Raw genomic sequence first — 25,945 nt, forward strand, 5'->3', positions numbered from 1 at the left:
AATGTTTTTAAAACATAATATAAACATTCCTCTTCTATATATCTGTAACATTGTAATGTCACTTTTCTAAAACATTTTGAAGGAACGTCGTCAAAATGTTTTTAAAACATTCTACATACTGCTTATAGTATAATATTTAAATGTTTTCAGGTGTTGGTCGTGAAAATGTTTTTAAAACATTTATCAAAACGTTTTCTCCTCCTACAGCTGAAACATTTTATTTATGATTTATGCAACATTTTATAGAAACATTTTCAAAATGTTTTTAAAACATTTATATCATTTTCAATATTAATGCATTTATTTATTTTCAAAGTATGTTGTAAAAATGTTTTTAGAACATTGACTTTAACGTTTATTCTTCTAAAGACTATAACATTTTATTTAGCATTAATGCAACATTTTGTAATGTAATTTTCAAAATGTTTTGAAAATATTCACGACTAACCCAATTGTCTGAGAAAAAAAATGCATAGAATATCCAGAGAAGATTGGGATTAAATGAATAATTGCTTTTAAAAATTTTCCGAAGACATTAATATTACTGCAACTCGATCACTTGCGTATCCCGGTATTTTCTTTCTTTTTTTCAATAATACATTTTTTTTAAAAGTCTTATTGAGTTCACAGACTTGTAATCAATACAAAGTTCATTGAATAAATTTAAGATACTTTAATTTTAAAAAGAAAACAAAATAATAAACAAACTGTTTACAATAATTAACACAGCCTGATTTATGACGGTCTCGCCTGTTTGCATCATATTTCTTAAACTCCAAGGCAGCAGATTAGGAGTGGCTTCACTGGTCAGTTTCAGGTCAAGATAACCTTGTTATGCAATTCTCCTTCTGGACAGCGCGTTATAGAGAATAGTGGTTTGCAGCTTATCTAGGCCAAAATTTGAATTCTGGTAAACAGGATGTGCGCGTTTTCTTGTCGCTGATTTTCAAACAAGATTTTTGCATCATATAAGCCTGGAGAATGAGCGCCGGATTATTAACATCTGCATTGTGAGTATGCTTTAATCAGAGATTTCAAAAGATAATTTTTAAAAATAACCTTTATGTTACATTGTATTTTTGTATGCATATGTGTAGCAAAGACAAAGCTATTATGTATTTGAATTAAATACTTTAGGCAACAACAAGTATACCTCCTTATCTTATGTTGATCATAATTCTAAATATCTTATTATTGAAACATTAAATCATATTGCAGTTAGATGACCGTTCCAGCAACAGACTTGAATTCCATTCAAATTGCCACATTTGAAAGAACCGCCTCTAGCTGACAAGACAAAGGCAATTTTTTGTACGTAAATATCATTGCTCTTCAATAATATTATTGTGTTATAGTTATGAAGAAGCAACAATTCTAATTCTTTTCATAATGCAAATGGGAAAAGTTCTTATGATTTTATGATTTAATTAAAAAATGTTCTTGTATATTTTCATCATTTAAAGATCTGAAGTAAATGACTTAAACACTGTTGTCTCCATGTTTACAGGTTCTGCTTTACTGAAAAGATCGAGCGACTTGTTCAATTCCTTCTTGTGAAGTTTATGTGTGCGCTTCCATTTATATAATAGCTAGATCCACCGCTCTGTGGAACCTACACATATACATGTAGATACATGCATTTTGCGGGATCGTAATTGATAACAGTGATCTAGGCCTGGTTATTCTTTTTATGGGAAGGATTTGTGTGATTCTGTTATTTTTAAATTCAGTGAATGGATTTTTTTCTTTAAAAATACCTGTTGGGTTAAAACAATATAACTCAGAACTTGTACTGGAAATGGAACTAAAATGTGTTTTGCATATTGCATAAGGGTTTGTATTAAAATTGGTAAAAAAAAATGAATTCATTCAGTTGTGATTTATTCTTTGAGAGTTATAATTAAGATGAAATGTATTAAAAGCGCTCTTAAAATCATACAAAATGATGTTCTCATGTCATTATTGAAAATGTCTATTGACATTTCAGGAAAGAGATGTCATTGCGACATTTGGGTAAAATGTTTTAAAAACGTTTTAAAAACCATACAAAATCACGTGAATAAAACATTTGCAAAAATGTTCTTGTAACATTTTCGGAAAATGTTCTGATAACATTTGCTGAAACATTTGGGTAAAATGTTTTAAAAACGTTTAAAAAACCATACAAAATCACGTGATTAAAACATTTTTGGAAAATGTTTTTGTAACATTTTAGGAAAATGTCCTGATAACATTTGCTGAAACATTTGGGTAAAATGTTTTAAAAACGTTTAAAAAACCATACAAAATCACGTGATTAAAACATTTTTGGAAAATGTTTTTGTAACATTTTAGGAAAATGTTCTGATAACATTTGCTGAAACATTTGGGTAAAATGTTTTAAAAACGTTTAAAAAACCATACAAAATCACGTGATTAAAACATTTTTGGAAAATGTTTTTGTAACATTTTGAAAATGTTTTAAAAACATTTTTAAAATGTTTTTGTGCTAGCTGGGATTGTACTCTTTAAAAAAAAAGTTCCTAGGCAACATCCAGACACGTAGGAAGTAACATCAGTGCCGGGGGGGGGGGCAAAACCCAACAGAAATCCCTTGACAAGTAATTGAAAAAAATCACAGACGTCAATTATATTGAGGAACCTCAACAGTGAAGGAATGAAGAAAAATGTAATCTATGATTTCAGTGAATGTAACAAAAATTTTATTCTCTACGTATAAAATGTATATGTTGGATTTTAATATATTTTTTTAAATATCTCCTCTCTCTCATTCTCATATAAAGGGCGGCTAAGTCAATATAATTAATTTTTGTATATTAAATTGAATTTTGGATACTACATAAGAAGTACATGTTCTTTACTGAAATCGCATACTTGTGGAGACTTAAGTAAAAAAAAATCCTTCCTATTTAAAAGAGAAAGAAAGCAAAAATATTCTTAAAATCATTTCTTTACATACTGTATGTGAGTGCTTGCATATCATTCTATAAGAAAGCACTTTTAGTTGAACTTTAACTGCGGCTTTATTTCATCTGTTCGATTTAGTTTCTGTTATTATACAGCACGGGTCAAAGGTAAAAATGTTAGGTCAATAGGTAATTTCCTGTGTAAACAACGACAGCTAGCTGTAGCGTAGTTTCATTTCAGCAATGGATACACGGATTTCATGTGTACTCATACTGTTTAGTTATGGATGTTGTTCTCATCTTTACTTGACTGATGAGTACGAATTTAAGACTGTATTCCGTGGTGTCCGAGACAGAAATGGATACATTAAAGCTCGCAATGAAGTGATATTGGCTGAATCTAACATGAGAATTGGCCGTGATGTTGTTTTAGACAAGACAGAACAGAGAGTTAACGACATACTGATGAAATACAAAGAATTAGAAATAAACAAATCAAGAACTCTGAATGGAGCACCATTCCCCCCGAGCATTGATTTTCTGGTCAGTAAACCAATGGTGGAGAAAAGCCAAGTGTTTCAGATAATAAAATTGATGCCTAAAGGTACGTTAATTTTCTTTGTTCTGCAGCATCATAGAGATTTGATATACCAGTCTAAATAATATAATATTACCACAATATTTCTCACCATCATCGGAGAATATTCGAGTCAACAGACTTATGACTGAAGATCGAAATCGATTGAGGCCAGTCACAGATTCCACTAATTGTTGCTTGCATGTTACTGATATATATGTAGTGATCTATCCACTCATTATATTTCATTGGAATTGATTAAATCGTTGAATTATCTGAATTCATAGTACATGTAGAAATCTTTTTTACTCTCAGTATAACATGCTTGAGATAATTTTACCGACACGTAATAGAAATCCTGCATGGCCTTGTTAAGCATTAATTTCCTGTATTCTATGGTTTTCTTATGCTTTAAAGGACAATTTTCATGTATTCCTTTGGATTTAAAGGACAATTTTGCTTCCTGTCCAAGAGCAAGGTCTGCTGCACAGATATTTTATTACAATGCACATATAACTCGTTTTAATTTCAAAAAAATTGTGTGTGTTTTAGTTTCCAAAAAATATATATATTTTGTTTTTGATAGTATGACCCGACTTTTCACTCTGAGGCCCATCGTCATAAACTTTAAAAACTGAAATATATTAGCACTTTTCACATTCACACCATGCAAACACACATAAATTGACACACTGTTTAAATTTGTTTCCTCATCATTCCAGCATGAAAATAGGGACCTTTTTCCCTATTTATTTTATATTGAATTAGTGCTTTGGCTGCAATATATTACTCATATTTGTAGTTTATGAACATATGATCTTTTCTAGAAATTAAAACTTATGTAAATATTGTTTAATATCTTATGCCGATGAATAAGTATATAAAACTATGTCTATTGCATAAAAATTATTCTATCCCCCTTTTTTGGAAGAGGGCAGGGGGTATACGTTTACCGGGAACAAGTTCTTCAATGCAAATGGTTAACAATTATCAATAAAACACATTAATTATAAATATTGTATGATATGTGATCTTTTAAAAAAATCACAAAATACGTGAAAGACCTTTTTGAACTCCAGGACACTGTAATTTATGTCTTTCAACATTGCATCTTTTTATAACATGAATAATTTTACACCACCCGTAATTGTACTGAATTAATTCAATTAGAAATACAACAGTCTTTGGTCAGTAATTTGTACATATTTAGTCAATTCTAGATTTGAGATTCGGCTGGCGTAAATGTACAATGACCCTTATTTTTATCGCAATTTCAATGACATAACGCTTCTCGATGTGAGTAATAGTATCATGAGAACTTTACATGTGTTTGATATTATAAATGTCATGTGCTTGAATTCTAAATATCAAAGGTCATTATATAATAGTGTATATATGATAAGGGAACTGAAAAAGTTAACGAGTTTCAACTTCACTGTCATTTAAATAAAATGAAGTGAAATGTGCTCATCCTGACATAACACTGCGAATCGTAGTTGCAATAATGTAGCCCTCTCCAATTTTTTTTAATCTTATATTTTCTGGAGAGGGCTCCTCTCCCCCCCCCCCCCCCCCCCCAAAAAAAAAAGGGAGAGGGCTACATTATTGCAGCTATGCGAATCGTTGTCATATTACTATGATACGTACTGTAAGAGGGTAACTACAATGATTAAATTCACTGAATTTTTCACACCAACATGCACTTTAATTACCCGATTTATTGGAAGTATCAGTCATGGTTTCCACTTCTGTCTCAGTTCTCATTTGTTAAGGACCATAAATACGTCTTAAGTCAGGGGCTACTCGACTACACATTAAGAAGAGTTGAAAACATTCCAAGCCCAAATTTTATATTTTTAAAAAATTTCACATTCTCCAAGACACGTTTTGTGTGGAGTATGTATCTACTTGCAGAGGTATACATATTCTATTTACATCAACAGGGCAAGGTATTTACCCGGTAGCTCTTCAAAGTTTGTCGCTTTTAAAACACTGGTTTTAATTTCAAAGTATCTAGTCCTGGGAAACAGATTCAATCCAGCAATTTTTCGGACATAAATATCTTTTTTAAGCACTAGCATTTAAAAAACATAATTAATAACATTTCATTTCAATACTAAAGATGGCAAAATTTTCACGACACCTTATTTTTGCGAGAAAACAATTTGGAATTAATAAGCAAGAAAAAAAAATTTCTTAATATTGTTTTTTGATCATAATCCTTTATCAGATTATTATACGTCAGAATGGAATTTTGGCAAGCAGACAGTCTTGCGTAAACTAATTACGCAAATATAAAGTTCTCGCATATATAAAAGATATTTACAGTATTTTTTTTTCAGCACAAAAATACTTAGAATTACGTTATTTTCTAATCTATTCCTATATATCAAATTATGAGACTATTTTATATTTGATTTTTTTCTGTTTCTAATGTCAGCGCCGTGGAACTTTGGGTTTTTTTTTTTTTCAGAATAAGACTGTAAGACAATTTGTTTTGGTTTCAGGAGCAGCACTTCATCTTCATGATTGTTCTATGGTGGACTTGAACTGGCTGGTCAAGAATGCAACCTATCGAGAGAACTGTTATATGTGTGTTAACGTCAATTACACCGTGTACTTCAAGTTTTTTGGTGGTACACCGCCTAGTAACCCAGGTCTGTAGTTGTCAAACTTGCTCTCTCGATGAATTGTAAACCACAACTACCAGCTGCTTCTAACAGTTGGAATTGTTGTTAAAATCTCTTTCTTTCAATATTTGTAGGTTGTCCTTGGAAATCTGTAAAGACTGAGCGTGCAAAGGCACGCAATGTAGACGAATTTGATCGAATGTAAGTGTACTAAAGTATTTTTTTTTTTTTTAATTCATTACAGGTAGTGTTTTTTCTTCACAGTACTCAACACAATTCCATGTGCATATATAAAAATCAGAAACAGCCATAGTTACAGTGTTGTGCACAAAAGACAACAAAAAACGGGTTCCGTCCTGTGCCTTTTTATCTTTAGCAAACATTTCATTTCCTTATTACAGTTCGTGTATTTTTTGCTTTATTATAAGAAATAGGGTTGACATTTCTTATCAATGCCAGTGTACCTCTTTGTCGGCAAAACCCTGTATGAGTAAAATACAGCAATGTTCTGCAATAACTATTTGAAATTTTATCAAAGTTCTATGCATCAATGTATGAAGTATAAATGAATGAAACACTGATATGTTGCACTACATTATATGCCTTCTACATTTGTTTGATTTTTAGGCTCTATATGAACATGTCGTTAATTACGCCTGATCCTAGGAAAGCCTATCCGACCATTGATGTTGTATGGGACCGATTTTCACAGACCCTGGACCAAGCTAATGGCCTCATCAACTATGCACCAGTGTTTGCTGACTATTTCTACGAAGCCCTGAATGAATTTAATTTAGACAATGTCCAGTATCTTGAATTCAGAGGACTTTTTCCAGAGGTTTTTTTTTAAAGATTTAACTCTTTTGCTGTTTGATTTTATATCTCTATCTCATAGGACCTTCCTACGTACATGTGTATCTTCAATTTAATTAAATTCTGCTTTTACATCAGATGTTCAAGGAATATTTTTATGTATGTATATCAAAACACAAGCACTAGCTTTGTTGAATTAGTTGAACACGTGTGGAACTGGATCCCGTAGGTTTATGTTGTTGTTGTTTTTTTTTTTATTCAACTATTTTTTAATTATTACAGCTTATTTTGTAAAAGTTAAAAAATTACATGTATTATATATAGGTATATGAGCTCGATGGCTCGACTAAGGATAGGAATTGGGTAGTGAAGACTTACAACGACCTGTTTGAAAAATTCACAGCTGATCATAAACACGAATTCAGTGGTGGAAAAATGATATATTCCGGAATAAGGTAGGAAAAAGGAATTTGAATTTCAAGTAAAGTATTAAGTAAATTTTACTCTATTTTCTGCGTGACTTTGAAATTCAGAAATCTCTCTTAGACCGTTGTTAGGTTATGGCACTGGTTCTCTTAAAATTTCTAAATATACACTGTACATTGTAAAGACATATAAATTTGTAAAGAAAATTGTACAATGTATTCATTACTCACTTGAATATTGAATTGCAAGGGGCAGGTTGTGTTCAAAGAAATTTAAACAAACCAGAAATAATGTTAGGTAAGGTATATTGTATTGATTTTCTACAACCTCTCGTTTCTTATTTTTGCATTCGGGGAACTATAATAACACACAAACTCATCACTTACAAACGTTGATATAGTTTAGACAATCTTAAAAGTGTCACTGCGTATTGATTACTAGCATGCACTCTGCAACTAGTTACTAAAAAAAAACGATTTGAACTTTGAAAAAATTCAATACGCAATAGTGAGCATAGCACCACGTAGGTTAACGGTAATGTCTTTCTCTTACAGGGTAGTACCAGAAATCGATATTTTAAATCAGGTTAAAGAGGCCATACATTATCGGCAGCTGTACCCAGATCACTTTGCCGGCTATGATTTGGTTGGACAAGAAGATCCTGGTGTTCCACTCGTTAAATATTTAGACGCTCTTCTCTACCCATCAGAACAAACCCCACCAGTCGATCTTCCATATTTCTTCCATGCTGGCGAAACAGGTACTCATCCCTGCTAACTTTAGCGTTTCCAAAAAATAGACTAACAGGCATAGTATACATGTGTAGGCTATGTAAGGAGCTACCTGTTTACTGTGTAAATGTATACTTTGTATTGCAGTTATCTGTTTTTCAATATTCGACACATTCATATGGTGTTTAGGTAGAGTTGTCATTGTTTTTTTTTTTTCGTGGAAATAATAACACAAAATAACTGCTTTACACCAAAAATTACTTAAAGATTGGGAAGGAACCCCGACAGACAATAACCTGATTGACGCCGTGCTTCTCAACACAAGCAGGATTGGACATGGCTATGCAATTGTCAAGCATCCACAAGTTATGAAGATGGTGAAGGAACGAAATATTGCTGTAGAAGTTAACCCCATCTCAAACCAGGTATCAGTGAAGATGCCTCTCTTAATTTAAAAATTCACTCTTTATTCTACAATTCTGTCAGTAAAAAAAAAATTGTCATATGTAGTGCCCCGACACGATGATCAAAAATATTGTAAATATTTCAACATTGACTCTATTTACTTTGTAAATATCGGAGATTTTCTTTCCAGGTGCTATTATTATTAAGCGACCTCAGAAATCACCCAGCAGCAGAACTGGTGGCCCAGGATTTTCCAGTCGTCATCAGTGCTGACGACCCGGCAGTTTGGGGCGCACAAGGCTTGTCCTATGATTTCTACATGGCATTCATGGCACTCTCTGGCGAAACTACAGACTTAAGACTTCTGAAAAAGTTGGCAATAAACTCTATACAGTAAGTTTTCTTCTATTTACAAAGTATAAAGCAAGTTATGGGATTAACCTGATATACATGTACAGTATTACCGTTACCAGAAATTGTTTGATAATATTGAAAACCCTATAAATGTAACAAATAAATTACTCTCATTAAAATCTGTAATAATGTACTGAGAAAGTTATAAATGTATTCTGTTTCTGCTACAGATATAGTGCTATGACCCCAATTGAGAAAAGTAAGGCTTTGAATTTGTGGCGACAAAAATGGGATGCCTTCATACAACGAATGTTGCATCAGGTAAACCAGTCAGGGAGCTTCCCATTAAATCCTTTTGGTTAAATTATTTTTAGGTCACATTGAGCGAGACATTTGATATGTATATATTGTTTGTCTCCATCTATTTAATGATTTGTTTTAAAAGTTTTACAATGTTAATTAGAATATTTTTATAGTATTTGTTGTGAGTGAATTAAATGGATAGTCTTCCTATGAATTCAAAATCACAAGTATTATTGTATGAGTTGTATCAGCCATACTTATCAATTGTGATGTACAAAATGGGATTTTTGCCTCAAAAATCATGCAGTACATGTATTCTAAAACAGAAAAAGACCGAAGAATTTTATGTGTACCAATTTCATAATAGACATTTTATTTTTGATACTGACACCACTAAAGATATATATATATATATATATATATATATATATATATATATATATATATATATATATATATATATATATATATTTCAGCAAAAGCAAAATTCGTAAGAATGCTTATACAATTCATAATTTTATACCTTCAGTATTTTTATGATGTTGTTACAGTATTCAGTTTCTGTATAATGTATGTTGGTTTTTTTCACTATATACTAGTATATATATTGACAGTGTTGTGATTTTCACAACATATAATGGAGTTCTTTTCCATTTTAATTTATACATATATGTTGTGCTGGTTCTTTTAATTCAAAATCCATTAATTTATATGTCTAATCTGTATTTTAATGTTTCTTAATTTGGATAATTATGTTTGTTTTTGTGTTATGTGTATGACAGTTTTATGATGTTATTGTGTATTGTTAGTTATATTTATTGGTGTTTTACATGATGAGGCCGGTATTCTTTTCTAGTACTGTCATCAATTTTGTTTATTATGACACTGTGAAGCATATTCATAACAATATGATGTTTTTCTCCTGTTTTATAGAGAACTGAATCTGGTTTTGCTGAATTAATTCACTGTTGGTAAAATGAATAATTTGGTGTATATAACTTATATATGACAAGGAATAATATATATATATATATATATATATATATATATATATATATATATATATATATATATATATTTTGCTTGTCAAGGAATTTTGCTTGGTAGTGCCCACCCAAAATGAAAGTGTTTGGTAGTGTCCCCCACCCAACTTAAAAATCGCTTCCAATGCGGGTCTGGTTGATATTCATTTAGATTTTTTTTCTCTTAAGTTTTGAAACAAACATTTAGATAAAAGCAACAAGGTGAAACCATTGATTTCTTTGTTGAGGATTACAGTACTAGTATCTCAGTAGGAGAGATTGAATTGTATTTAATTTTTTTCAAGGATCTTTTATCATCACAACTTATCACGGCTTTATCTAATCAGATACAAAAGGTATTTTTGTATTATGTAAGGACATGCATTCCAAAATTTATTTTTTACACTTATAGAACTGTGAATTTTTAGTGATTTTTGAGTAGTCTTTTATCCAATTTCATTTATTTCATTTTAGTTTTCTTTAAATCACATTTTCAATGGTTTTGTTCTATATATCATTTCTCATTTTCTATAATTAATACAATGTATATTTTTTCTGTATAGGGGAAAAATTGAGGTTTTTAAAAAACTTTTTTTTCTAATGATAATATATATGTATATGTGTTTCTCTCTCTCTCTCTCTCTCTCTCTCTCTCTCTCTCTCATATAGATATATATATAGAGAGAGAGAGAGAGACGTTATGCTATTATAACTGCCTAGTTAAAATGACTGGATTGCTTCTGCTTCACAACTGTTGATGTCATTGTTAAATCTAGCCACTAAAAACATTTTTACTAGTTTTTGTGAGTCCATCTTCACTCTGTAGTAGTTTATTAAGTTTGTGTAATATTACTAGTACTTCTATTACCTACATCTACATAAGACATATTGAGAATTATTAATAAATGTGGTTGTCGGAATCATCTTTATTTCTTTTCTAAAATTTTTATGTGAAAATAACTTTGTTTAATTTTTCACTTATTATTTCTTGTGTTTAATACAAGTGGCAATTTGTACTTTGATGCAACTTTTTACATGCCTGTAATTAACATAAAATTCATCTACAATTTAAATCATCAGGTGTATTTTCTATTTATATGATTGAAATCAAAATATGTAAATAACACCGAATAATTGAAAATGTATGGGTCTGACTGTAAAGACTTGTATATGTAATAAGATATGTACATGTGATGGTCTGAGGATTTAGAATCTTACCTGCAAACACATTTGTTTCCTTTCAACATGATGCCCTATACATATACTACAAACTACTGTTAAGTCATGTTCTAAAGTTTAAATTTACCGGGTGAGAGTAAATGAATTGTTCTAAATTTTGTATTTACTCCCACCCAGTAAATTCAAACTTTAGAAAATGACAATTAAAAGCTTCTTTTTCATTTTAGCAATATTGCCCTTATTTTTAAAATGTTGGATGCTCACAATTTCTCTTTTTAAAATTTATCATAAAAGAAACCTTTAGCAGACTTGATCAGAAATGTGATTTTCTTTTTTTTTTGGGGGGGGGGGGGGGGGGGGGTAATACTTTTCTTTCAGGTGGTAGGAGATCGATTTGCCTTATAGTTATATCTACATATATATGAAAAATTAACTGTGCATTTCACGTTTTGACAGTGAAAAAGATGCATTATTTGGGGTGTTTGATCATCTTGATTTCAGTTATGGTCATATGGTGGTGTTAATTTTAGTAGTACATGTAGTTCTGTGAAAATGAAAAAAATATAGCATGTCAAACGTTGCAATATTCGATCTTTGTCATTTGTATTGAATAATTTTCCATTTGTATTCGAAGATTTTCTATTTGCATTCTATAATTTTTCATTTGCATTGTAAAATTTTTATTTGTATTCTAGAATTTTTCATTTGTATTGTATAACTTTTTATTTGTATAATAGGAACAGATGCTACTTATTTTTTTCGAACTCACGACCTTATTTGTATTGTATAATTTTTATTTGTATTGTATAATTTTCAATTTGTTTTGTATAATTTTCCATTTGTATTGTATAATTTTTCATTTTTATTGTATGATTTTCCTTTTACGAGTAAAACACACAAATGCACCATGACGTCATTTGACGTTTTACAATGAAATCGTTCAAGAGCTCAGTGTACAACAAACTGGTTCTTTTGATATATCATGTATATGGAACAGATTTATTTTTTAAAAAATGAATTATTTGTAAAGAAGAGTTAATGTACGACACGTTTTGAGCCATAAACTTGTAATAGAAGGATTTTTCCATGGCTTTGGGAGATACATTATATACATGTAGTAATAGTCTTTGGCCCAACGCCCCGATTGCGTACACCCATTTTATCAGAAATCCCTGTCGAATTCTGTGTCAGTCCTACATGTAGTAGGAATAATTAATCAGATAATTAAATATTATCCTTACCATCTTCCTAATCTTCAAATTTATTATTAAAAGTGAAAAAAAAATATCTTTTTTCTAGTACTTGGTGTACTTTGAAAGGAAAAGTGCATTTTTATTAAAGCGACAGTATAAATAACGCAGTTAGCCTTCTCTCTATGACTAAAAGATGAAAAAACTGTCACAATGAAAAAAGTATATCAAAAGTACTATGTAATACGTCGTAAACGTAGCCAAACAAACAGCTGATTTTAATCAGATTGCTATATTTATAGAAATAACTTCTGAATAAACACCAGGAAACTCGGGTTTCTTTGTTCGTGTTAAATTCATTTTTTCAGTCATCACAAATCTATATCAAACTGGATAAAATGGAAAACTTGGGATAAACTAACAAATTCTCCCTCGTTGCCTAATCCTTTACAGATTAGCCAGGATTACAAACATGTGTATTGAGGAAGCTGAAAAGTTTAATCTATTGCTACGAAAAAATTTAAACGGGGCAAGTATGTAAAATATTTGCCAGAACATCTCGCAAAATACATGTAGCAAAATGCGCTATTGGATACAAAAACCACCATTTTACTATTTTTTAAAAGCTATGGAGAAATGTTAATGAAAGTACAATCAGAAGTATTCGGAAACTATGCCTACGCTCTATTATTTTGGTAAAACTTGTGTTTTTCATTATCAACGGAAAATATTTTTACCCTCCCCCCCCCCTCCTTTCCTTTTTACAGCGATTATGAATTAATTTTTTACAAATTTATACCCAAGCTCTTGTTATTTCACGGGGGGTGGGGGGGGGGGGGAGTATATGTTTAAAGATAAATTTGCGTGAGTTAAACATATGGAAAAAATGAAGGATCATTTGTCCATGTCCATGAGTATTTTAAAATCTGAATACTATTATAAAATCTGGTGAATGTATCATTGTTAAAAATGATTATTTTTGTTTTGTTGCAATTTACTTCTAGACACCACTTATTACAGTATTTATTCAATAGATTTAGTTTGTTCTGCAAATCAATTTGGTTGTCAGATATTAAAGCAAGGTCATCAGCATACAGAAGAGCTGAGATTTTCTTTCCTGATAAAGAAACATTATTGGTACATGAGTTATCTTCTTCAAGTAGGGTAGAAAGATCATTTAGGAATATTTTGAATATATATATATATATATATATATATATATATATATATATATATATATATATATATATATATATATATATATTGAATTTGGATACTTCATAGGCATTTGATAAGAAGGACATGTACTTTACTGAATTCGCATACTTGTGGAGAGTAAAAAAAATCCTTCCCTATTTCATCTGTTCGATTTAGTTTCTTTTCACTCGGTTCTTTTATTATACAGCACGGGTCAAAGGTTAAAATTTTAGGTCAATACGTAATTTCCTGTGTAAACAACGACAGCTGTAGTTGTAGTTTCATTTCAGCTATGGATACACGAATTTCATGTGTACTCATACTGTTTAGTTATGGATGTTGTTCTCGTCTTCACCTGACTAATGAGTACGAATTTAAGACTGTATTTCGTGGTGTCCGAGACAGAAATGGATACATTAAAGCTCGGAATGAAGTGATATTGGCTGAATCTAACATGAGAATTGGCCATGATATTGTTTTAGACAAGACAGAACAGAGAGTTAACGACATACTGATGAAATACAAAGAATTAGAAATAAACAAATCAAGAACTATGAATGGAGCACCCTTCCCTCCGAGCATTGATTTTCTGGTCAGTAAACCAATGGTGGAGAAAAGCCAAGTGTTTCAGATCATAAAATTGATGCCCAAAGGTACGTTAATTTTCTTTGTTCTGCAGCATCATAGAGATTTGATGTACCAGTCTAAATAATATAATATTACCACAATATTTCTCACCATCATCGGAGAATATTCGTGTCAACAGACTTGTGAAGAAATCGATTGAGGCCAGTCACAGATTCCGCTAATTGTTGCTTGCATGTTACTGATACATAATTATGTAGTGAGCTATCCACTCGTTATATTTCATTGGAATTGATTTAATCGTTGAATTATCTGAATTCATTTTACATGTAGAAATCTTTTTTACTCAGTATAACATGCATGAGATAATTTTACCGACACGTAATTTTCCTGTATACCTTATGATTTCCTTATGATTTAAAGGACAATTTTGCTTCCTGTGCAAGAGCAAGGTCTGCTGCACAGATATTTTATTACAATGCACATATAACTCATTTTAATTTAATATATATAATGTGCATGATATATGACACGACTTTTCATTCTGAGGCCATAAATTTTAAAACTAAAATATATTAGCACTTTTCACATTCACACCATGCAAACAAACATAAATTGACAAACTCTTTAGAGTTTGTTTCCTCGATCATTCCAGCTTAAAAATAAGGCTTTTTTCCCTATTCAAGTGATATTTGTACTTTAAGAACATATAATCTTTTCTGGAAATTAAAACTTAAGTAAATATTGTTTAGTGTCTTATGCCGGATGAATAAGTATATAAAAAAAATGCATATTGCATACAAATTAACCTATAGCCCCCTTGTCGGGGGGAGGGGGTTATACGGTTTACGGTGGGACAAGTTCTTCAATGCAAATTGTTAACAATTATCAATAAAATACATTAATTATAAATATTGTATATGTGATCTCTAATTAGCGAATTTTACAAAATACATGAAAGACCTCTTTTTTATTCGTCAGAACACTGTAATTTTTATCTTTCAACACTGCATTTTTTAATTTGTAACATGAAATTTTTTACACTACCCGTGATTGTACTGAATTAATTCAATTAGAAATACAACAGTTTCTGATCAGTTATCTGTGCATATTTAGTCAATTCTAGACCTGAGATTCGGCTGGCATAAATGTACAATGACCCTTATTTTTATCGCAATTTCAATGACATAACCTTCCTCGATGTGAGTAATAGTGCCATGAGAAGTCTGCATGTGTTTGATATTAAATGTCATGTGCTTGAATTCTAAATATCAAAGGTCATTATATAACAGTGTATATCTGATAAGGGAACTAAAAAAATTAACGAGTTTCAACATCACTGTCATTTAAATAAAATGAAGTGAAATGTGCTCATCCTGACACAACACTGCGAATCATTGTCGTATTACTATGATACTGTAAGAGGGTAACTATAGTGATTAAATTCACTGGATTTTTCACACAAAGATGCACTTTACACGAGTTATAACAAGTATCAATCATGGTCTCCACTTCTGTCTCATTCTCCAAAGTTTTCAGTAAAGGACCATCAATACCTCTGAAGTCAGGGGCTACTCGACTACACATTTAGAGGAATGGAAAATAATCCAGGTCATCATTTTATATTTTTAAAAATTTCACATTCTCCAGGACTCTTCTTGTCTGGAGTGCATATCTACATGTAGAGGTATACATATTCTATTTACATCAACGGGGCAAGGTATTTAGCTCTTCAAAGTTTGTCGCTTTAAAAACACCATTGTGCAAATAAATTGTTAATTTCAAAGTAGGTAGTCCTGGGAAATAGATTCAATCCAGCATTTTTTTTTTTTTTTCCGGAAATAAATATTTTTAAGCACTAGCATTTGAATAAACATTCCCTCCCAATAACATTTCATTCAGTACTATAGATCGCAAAATTTTCGCGACACCTTATTTTTTGGTATTATTAAGCGAGACAAAATTTTTGCAAATATTGTTTTTTGATCATAATCCTTTATCAGATTATTATACGCCAGAATGGAATTTTGGCAAGCAGACGGTCTTGCGTAAACTAAATACGCAAAAAATAAAGTTCTCGCATATAAACAGATATTAACAGTTTTTTTTTCAGCACAAAAATACTTAGAATTACGTTATTTTCTAATCTATTCCTATATATCAAATCATGAGACTATTTTATATTTGATTTTTTTCTGTTTCTAATGTCAGCGCCGTATTTTTGTCCAGTAAAATTTATATAAATATTATTTGTCATGGAATTCACCCATTTTTATGATAAAATGATTCTTCAAAAAAGTTAATATATATATTTGGTATTTGGTATATATTTGGTAATAAAAGAAAAGGAGTGGAACTTTGGTGGGTTTTTCCCAGAATAAGACTTTAAGACCATTTGTTTTTGGTTTCAGGAGCGGCGCTTCATCTTCATGATTGTTCTATGGTGGACCTGAACTGGCTGGTCAAGAATGCAACCTATCGAGAGAACTGTTATATGTGTGTTAACGTCAATTACACCGTGTACTTCAAGTTTTTTGGTGGTACACCGCCTAGTAACCCAGGTTTGTAGTGGTCAAACTTGGGTACAGCCCACTAATTGTTTTCCCATAGGCGGCAATGTTAACGTTTCTTCACATAGCAATGTCCCTAATTTTCGTTCAGCATTGAGTGACCCCTCAAATCAAAGCACATCAAGTTGTCTTTCCTTGGTTAAAATCTCGAGGTGGCATGTCAGATTCGTTTTCCGGCAAAATGCGTCTGTCTGCGTTAACCTCTGAAAATGAAAGTGAAAGTAGGGGAATTCAAGACTTCTCACTGGTGTTATAATACATAAAATAATTCTGCTGATCTTCTTGATAAATTACATCTGCCAAGCTTTTTTGCAAGGGAACATACTCTTTATCAACAAGTATGAGGCTCAGTTTAATACATTATCACAGTTTTTTAAATTCAGGTCTGCAAATTAAGGAACTTGTAACTTTTTCTGCACTACTTTCTTCTCCTACCGATTCTAAAAATAATTAGAGGTATGTACCCAATATGAAAAAGTATTTTCTGGATTTTACAACATTTTACATTAAACGTCATACTACAGTCTACGTAGTGACATTATGCCAAATTTCAGGAAAATTCAATCATTAATAAAGATTTTACAGCATACACAGTTGTATATGCAAAATCCTTTTAAAATGCTTCCATCTAGCCACAACTGCACCCAAATTTGAAGTCATCGGTTAGCCTATTAATGTACTTATATCATTTTTATTCTCTTTCAGAACTTTAAATACATCAAGCAAAATCATAATCAAGCACTCATATGGGTCCATTTCTCTTATTTCAAAATATTAATGCATTTTTGCACAAAATTTTATCATCCCTCACCCTTGAATTCATTGTTTCTCCATGACTGACAAAAAAAATTAAGTTTACAAATACCCCGAAAGTAGTAAAACTAGAAAGTACTCATTATTTCCTGTCCATTGATGTATCATTCAGGAAAATTGGTGTAGGAATAAAAAAGTTATAAGCCTTTACATTCTTGTATACATTCATCTGTTTCAAAGCAATTTTTACGCCAATGCAAGTTCACTCATCTATGACGTCATAATGACATCATAATAATGGATTGCTTATTACACATGTAGTGTTACTTTTCCCGTACTTTTAATTAAAGATGAAATTAGAACTTAAATATTCATTATAACTTTAAAATAATAAAAATACTTACATGAGCAGATCAAATAAATAGTCTACAGAAAATGTTTTGTTTCCATGGTAACCATTTTGTAATTTGTAGGAAAATGAATTGCTCATTCTGACTGACAAATATTAAAGAAATTTCAACTCTTATATTTTTTAATCTTAATATTTTATCATACACAACACTATGAATGTAATTGTTTTGAAATTCTTTTCAAAATACATTAGCTGTAAAATATATAGCATACATGTACATACTAGTTTGATGGTCACTTTCATAGCTCAAATATTCATTTAAAATCTACATTTTCTAAGCTTTAATTACACCTCCCTCCCCCCCCCCCCCCACACACACACACACATACACACAAAGAAGCTTTAGAAAATTCAACTTACATATTAAAAGTACTGCGGCCATCATTTTACATGTGAAGACTCGAGATATGTTCAAATGAGTTTGTTTTTACTGACTGATAGTTTTAAACACCATCTGCATGAACCTCGAAGTTGTCCTGTATCACCATGAACCTAAAAAAAAATCAATTTAAAAAATGGTACAATAATTTATCAGCACCTAAAGCATTCACAGACAGACAACAAACACACACAATCCTACCACATTACTTTTATGCCCATAATTTGATATCAATTGAAAATTATGAATTTGCACTGATTAGTCTCAGCATTGTTAAATTACATGTAAATTAATAATACAGGTAAAAAGCATGTTTACTGACAATAATTATACATTAGACAAATACATGTAATGCATTTAATAAAAAAAAATGTATTGTGCATGTTCACGCACACACTGCTTTAAAACTTCTACACAACTGTAGCCTGACAGACTTCTTTGAAAGAATGCACATGTATGTCCTCGTTCATGTCATTCTATTTCATGAAAATAAATTTTTCATTTACAATTATTGTAATAAGGCATGGAAACCTTTTTTTTCTTTACATCTTTCATAAAATGACAAATGCATATCACCTACATACTGCAAGACTCTGCACTAGGTAGCACTAAGCAGTTTTGATAACTTACTTGCCACTATACTTTCACTTTGACCTTGAACTTCACTGAATACTGATTCCGACCTCATTTGTGAATTTTTGTGTATTGAAAATAAACAATAGTGGTGGATGTACTTTTAAAATAATTGTTCCTTTTCTAAATATCTATTAATGGCTCTGAATTAATAAATTGTATAAAATCGATACATTTAATTTACATGCTACATGTGTACACAATATGGGCGATATGTGCATAAGCTGTCTGTTCCGGGGGGGGGGGGGGGAGGGGGGGGGAGGAAGTAACAAATCGATTTGTTTCAAAATATGTATAAATAAATTAAAATTTGCTTCTTTCATAAATTTAAACAATTGGAAATGATAGTAAACACCGAGTTCAAAACAAAGTAAAGATCTATGAGAATTTTCTCTTACCAATAGGCTCAACATATTGGGTACAGCCCACTAATTGTTTTCCCATAGGCGGCAATGTTAACGTTTCTTCACATAGCAATGTCCCTAATTTTCGTTCAGCATTGAGTGACCCCTCAAATCAAAGCACATCAAGTTGTCTTTCCTTGGTTAAAATCTCGAGGTGGTATGTCAGATTCGTTTTCCGGCAAAATGCGTCTGTCTGCGTTAACCTCTGAAAATGAAAGTGAAAGTAGGGGAATTCAAGACTTCTCACTGGTGTTATAATACATAAAATAATTCTGCTGATCTTCTTGATAAATTACATCTGCCAAGCTTTTTTGCAAGGGAACATACTCTTTATCAACAAGTATGAGGCTCAGTTTAATACATTATCACAGTTTTTTAAATTCAGGTCTGCAAATTAAGGAACTTGTAACTTTTTCTGCACTACTTTCTTCTCCTACCGATTCTAAAAATAATTAGAGGTATGTACCCACTTGCTGTCTCGATGAATTGTAAACCATAACCATCAGCTGCTTCTAACAGTTGGATTTGTTGTTAAAATATCTCTTTCAATATTTGTAGGTTGTCCTTGGAAATCTGTAAAGACTGAGCGTGCAAAGGCACGCAGTGTAGAGAAATTTGATCGAATGTAAGTGTTCTAACGTTTTTGTAATAAATTATTACAACTAGTGTACTCAACACAATTGCATGTGCTTATAACTCGGAAACAGCCATAGCTACAATGTTGTGCACAAAAGGCGACAGATAAAGAAGGGTTCCGTCTCGTGCCTTTTTATCTTTAGCAAACATTTCATTTCCTTATTACAGTCCGTGTACTTCTTGCTTTATTATAAGAAATAGGGTTGACATTTCTTATCAGTGTTAGTGTACCTCTCTGTCAGCAAAACCCTGTATGAGTAAAATACAGCAATGCTCTGCAATAACTATTTGAAATTTTATCAAAGTTCTATGCATCAATGTATGAACTATAAATGAATACTAGTAAAACACTGATATGCTGCACTACATTATATGCCTTCTACGTTTGTTTGATTTTTAGGCTCTATATGAACATGTCGTTAATTACGCCTGATCCTAGGAAAGCCTATCCGACCATTGATGCTGTATGGGTCCGATTTTTACACACCCTGGACCAAGCTAATGGCCTCATCAACTATGCACCAGTGTTTGCTGACTATTTCTACGAAGCCCTGAATGAATTTAATTTAGACAATGTCCAGTATCTTGAATTCAGAGGACTTTTTCCAGAGGTTTTTTTTTAAGATTTAACTCTTTTGCTGTTTGATTTTATATCTCTATCTCATAGAACCTTCCTACGTACATGTGTATCTTCAATTTAATTAAATTCTGCTTTCACATCAAATGTTCAAGGAATATTTTTATGTATGTATATCAAAGCATATAGCGGACAAGCACTAGTTATGCTGAATTACTTGAACATGTGTGGAACTGGATCCCCTAGTTTTATGTTGTTGTTTCTTTTTAATTTAACTATTTTTTAATTATTACAGCTTATTTTGTAAAAGTTAAAAAAAAAATTACATGTATTATATATAGGTATATGAGCTCGATGGCTCGACTAAGGATAGGAATTGGGTAGTAAAGACTTACAACGACCTGTTTGAAAAATTCACAGCTGATCATAAACACGAGTTCAGTGGAGGAAAAATGATATATTCCGGAATAAGGTAGGAAAAAGGAATTAGAATTTCAAATAAAGTATTAAGTAAATTTTACTCTATTTTCTGCGTGACTTTGAAATTCAGAAATCTCTCTTAGACCGTTGTTAGGTTATGGTACTGGTTCTGTTAACATTTCTAAATATACACTGTACATTGTAAAGACATATAAATTTGTAAAGAAAATTGTACAATGTATTCATTACTCACTTGAATATTGAATTGCAAGGAGCAGGTTGTGTTCAAAGAAATTTAAACAAACCAGAAATGATGCTTGGTAAGGTATATTGTATTGATTTTCTACAACCTCTCGTTTCTTATTTTTGCATTCGGGGAACTATAATAAAACACAAACTCATCACTTACAAACGTTGATATAGTTTAGACAATCTTAAAAGTGTCACTGCATATTAATTACTAGCATGCATTCTGCAACTAGTTACTAAAAACAAAAACAAAAAAAACGATTTAAAATTTGAAAAAATTCAATACGCAATAGCGAGCATAGCACCACGTAGTCCGAAATATCTTACGTTTTCCTGTTTTCTTTTTTACGATTTGATGTTTTACGTGCCAGGTTTTCCTGGCACGTAAATATCAAATCGTAAAAAAACCAGGAAAACGTCAGATATTTCGGACTATGCACCACGTAGGTTAACGGTAATGTCTTTCTCTTACAGGGTAGTACCAGAAATCGATATTTTAAATCAGGTTAAAGAGGCCATACATTATCGGCAGCTGTACCCAGATCACTTTGCCGGCTATGATTTGGTTGGACAAGAAGATCCTGGTGTTCCACTCGTTAAATATCTAGACGCTCTTCTCTACCCATCAGAACAAACCCCACCAGTCGATCTTCCATATTTCTTCCATGCTGGCGAAACAGGTACTCATCCCTGCTAACTTTAGCGTTTCCAAAAAATAGACTAACAGGCATAGTATACATGTGTAGGCTATGTAAGGAGCTACCTGTTTACTGTGTAAATGTATACTTTGTATTGCAGTTATCTCAGTTTTTCAATATTCGACACATTCATATGGTGTTTAGGTAGAGTTGTCATTGTTTTTTTTTTCGTGGAAATAATAACACAAAATAACTGCTTTACACCAAAAATTACTTAAAGATTGGGAAGGAACCCCGACAGACAATAACCTGATTGACGCCGTGCTTCTCAACACAAGCAGGATTGGACATGGCTATGCAATGGTCAAGCATCCACAAGTTATGAAGATGGTGAAGGAACGAAATATTGCTGTAGAAGTTAACCCCATCTCGAACCAGGTATCAGTGAAGATACCTCTCTTAATTTAAAAATTCACTCTTTATTCTACGATTCTGTCAGTAAAAAAATAGTCATATGCAGTGTCCCGACACGATGATCAAAAATATTGTAAATATTGCTACATTGACTCTATTTACTTTATAAATATCCGAGATTTTTTTCTGCAGGTGCTTTTATTATTAAGCGACCTCAGAAATCACCCAGCAGCAGAACTGGTGGCCCAGGATTTTCCAGTCGTCATCAGTGCAGACGACCCGGCGGTTTGGGGCGCACGAGGCTTGTCCTATGATTTCTACATGGCATTCATGGCACTCTCTGGCGAAACTACAGACTTAAGACTTCTGAAAAAGTTGGCAATAAACTCTATACAGTAAGCTTTCTTCTATTTACAAAGTATAAAGCAAGTTATGGGATTAACCTGATATACTTGTACAGTATTACCGTTACCAGAAATTCTTGATAATATTGAAAACCCTATAAATGTAACAAATAAATTACTCTCATTAAAATCTGTAATAATGTACTGAGAAAGTTATAAATGTATTCTGTTTCTGCTACAGATATAGTGCTATGACCCCAGTTGAGAAAAGTAAGGCTTTGAATTTGTGGCGACAAAAATGGGATGCCTTCATACAACGAATGTTGCATCAGGTCAACCAGTCAGGGAGCTTCCCATCAAATCCTTTTGGTTAAATTATTTTTAGGTCACATTGAGCGAGACATTTGATATGTATTTATTGTTTGTCTCCATCTATTTAATGATTTGTTTTAAAAGTTTTACAATGTTAATTAGAGTATTTTTATAGTATTTGTTGTGAGTGAATTAAATGGATAGTCTTCCTATGAATTCAAAATCACAAGTATTATTGTATGAGTTGTATCAGCCATACTTATCAATTGTGATGTACAAAATGGGATTTTTGCCTCAAAATCATACAGTACATGTATTCTAAAACGGAAAAAAGACCAAAGAATTTTATGTGTACCAATTTCATAATAGAAATTTTATTTTTGATACTGACACACCACTCTATATATATATATATATATATATATATATATATACATGTTATATATATATATATATATATATATATATATATATATATATATATATATATATATATATATATATATATATATATACATGTTATATATATATATATATATATATATATATATATCAGCAAAATTCGTAAGAATGCTTATACAATTCATAATTTTATACCTTCAGTATTTTTATGATGTTGCTACAGTATTCAGTTTCAGTATAATGTATAATGTATGTTGGTTTTTTTCCCACTATATACTAGTATATATATTGACAGTGTTGTGATTTTCACAACATATAATGAAGTTCTTTTCCATTTTAATTTATACATATATGTTGTGCTGGTTCTTTTAATTCAAAATCCATTAATTTATATGTCTAATCTGTATTTTAATGTTTCTTAATTTGGATAATTATGTTTGTTTTTGTGTTATGTGTATGACATGATGTTATGATGTATGTATGTATGATGTATGTATGTATGTTTGATATGTTATTGTGTATTGTTAATTTTGCAATATTTATTGGTGTTTTACATGATGAGGCCGGTATTGTTTTCTAATACTGTCAACAATTTTGTTTATTATGACACTGTGAAGCATATTCATAACAATATGATGTTTTTCTCCTGTTTTATAGAGAACTGAATCTGGTTCTGCTGAATTAATTCACTGTTGGTAAAATGAATAATTTGGTGTATATAACATATGAACATATGAATATATATATATAAATTTTTTTTTTTTTTTTTTTTTTTTTTTTTTTTTTTTTTTTTTTTTTTTTGCTTGTCAAGGAATTTTGCTTGATAGTGTCCACCCAAAATGAAATTGTTTGGTAGTGTCCCCCAGGAATTTATTTTTTACACTTATAGAACTGTGAATTTTCAGTGATTTTTGAGTAGTCTTTTATCCAATTTCATTTATTTCATTTTAGTTTTCTTTAAATCACATTTTCAATGGTTTTGTTCTATATATCATTTCTCATTTTCTATAATTAATACAATGTATATTTTTTCTGTATAGGGGAAAAATTGAGGTTTTTAAAAAACTTTTTTTTCTAATGATAATATACATGTATATGTGTTTCTCTCTCTCTCTCTCTCTCTCTCTCTCTCTCTCTCTCTCATATAGATATATATATATATAGAGAGAGAGAGACGTTATGCTATTATAACTGCCTAGTTAAAATGACTGGATTGCTTCTGCTTCACAACTGTTGATGTCATTGTTAAATCTAGCCACTAAAAACATTTTTACTAGTTTTTGTGAGTCCATCTTCACTCTGTAGTAGTTTATTAAGTTTGTGTAATATTACTAGTACTTCTATTACCTACATCTACATAAGACATATTGAGAATTATTAATAAATGTGGTTGTCACAATCATCTTTATTTCTTTTCTAAAATTTTTATGTGAAAATAACTTTGTTTAATTTTTCACTTATTATTTCTTGTGTTTAATACAAGTGGCAATTTGTACTTTGATGCAACTTTTTACATGCCTGTAATTAACATAAAATTCATCTACAATTTAAATCATCAGGTGTATTTTCTATTTATATGATTGAAATCAAAATATGTAAATAACACCGAATAATTGAAAATGTATGGGTCTGACTGTAAAGACTTGTATATGTAATAAGATATGTACATGTGATGGTCTGAGGATTTAGAATCTTACCTGCAAACACATTTGTTTCCTTTCAACATGATGCCCTATACATATACTACAAACTACTGTTAAGTCATGTTCTAAAGTTTAAATTTACCGGGTGAGAGTAAATGAATTGTTCTAAATTTTGTATTTACTCCCACCCAGTAAATTCAAACTTTAGAAAATGACAATTAAAAGCTTCTTTTTCGTTTAAGCAATATTGCCCTTATTTTTAAAATGTTGGATGCTCACAATTTCTCTTTTTAAAATTTATCATAAAAGAAACCTTTAGCAGACTTGATCAGAAATGTGATTTTCTTTTTTTTTGGGGGGTGGGGTGTGTGTGTGGGGGGGGGGGGGGGGGGGTAATACTTTTCTTTCAGGTGGTAGGAGATCGATTTGCCTTATAGTTATATCTACATATATATGAAAAATTAACTGTGCATTTCACGTTTTGACAGTGAAAAAGATGCATTATTTGGGGTGTTTGATCATCTTGATTTTAGTTATGGTCATATGATGGTGTTAATTTTAGTAGTACATGTAGTTCTGTGAAAATGAAAAAAATATAGCATGTCAAACGTTGCAATATTCGATCTTTGTCATTTGTATTGAATAATTTTCCATTTGTATTCGAAGATTTTCTATTTGCATTCTATAATTTTTCATTTGCATTGTAAAATTTTTATTTGTATTCTAGAATTTTTCATTTGTATTGTATAACTTTTTATTTGTATTGTATAATTTTTATTTGTATTGTATAATTTTCAATTTGTTTTGTATAATTTTCCATTTGTATTGTATAATTTTTTCA

At 31.0% G+C, this 25,945-nt stretch overlaps 3 protein-coding genes and 1 long non-coding RNA gene across 4 annotated transcripts in view; 3 read left to right on the top strand and 1 right to left on the bottom strand.

The window, feature by feature from the left end:
* LOC133191255 (protein ILRUN-like) overlaps positions 1–25,945 on the top strand; it is a 119,022-nt gene that overhangs the window by 74,792 nt on the left and 18,285 nt on the right. The gene's annotated exons all lie outside the window — the stretch shown is intronic.
* LOC133191538 (adenosine deaminase AGSA-like) lies at positions 3,139–9,533 on the top strand. Its single transcript, XM_061327285.1, has 9 exons — positions 3,139–3,510; positions 5,991–6,140; positions 6,248–6,314; positions 6,741–6,951; positions 7,251–7,381; positions 7,907–8,112; positions 8,351–8,508; positions 8,679–8,881; positions 9,073–9,533. The coding sequence occupies exons 1-9, from the start codon at positions 3,150–3,152 to the stop codon at positions 9,203–9,205; spliced, it is 1,620 nt and encodes a 539-aa protein (XP_061183269.1). The 5' UTR covers positions 3,139–3,149; the 3' UTR covers positions 9,206–9,533.
* On the top strand, positions 13,974–23,450 carry LOC133191252 (adenosine deaminase AGSA-like). Its single transcript, XM_061327007.1, has 9 exons — positions 13,974–14,386; positions 16,730–16,879; positions 20,028–20,094; positions 20,506–20,716; positions 21,024–21,154; positions 21,826–22,031; positions 22,270–22,427; positions 22,596–22,798; positions 22,989–23,450. Exons 1-9 carry the CDS (start codon positions 14,026–14,028, stop codon positions 23,119–23,121), a joined length of 1,620 nt encoding a protein of 539 aa, XP_061182991.1. The 5' UTR covers positions 13,974–14,025; the 3' UTR covers positions 23,122–23,450.
* LOC133191253 (uncharacterized) lies at positions 16,913–19,832 on the bottom strand. Its single transcript, XR_009721669.1, has 3 exons — positions 19,464–19,832; positions 18,414–18,545; positions 16,913–17,091 (listed from the first exon to the last, which is right to left on the bottom strand). It is a non-coding gene; the product is annotated as an uncharacterized LOC133191253 (long non-coding RNA).

The sequence above is a fragment of the Saccostrea echinata genome, unplaced genomic scaffold, assembly GCF_033153115.1.
Source record: "Saccostrea echinata isolate AGI-Se365-2 ecotype Australia unplaced genomic scaffold, CSIRO_AGI_Sech_v1 ptg000023l, whole genome shotgun sequence".
Taxonomy (NCBI): Eukaryota; Metazoa; Mollusca; class Bivalvia; order Ostreida; family Ostreidae; genus Saccostrea; species Saccostrea echinata.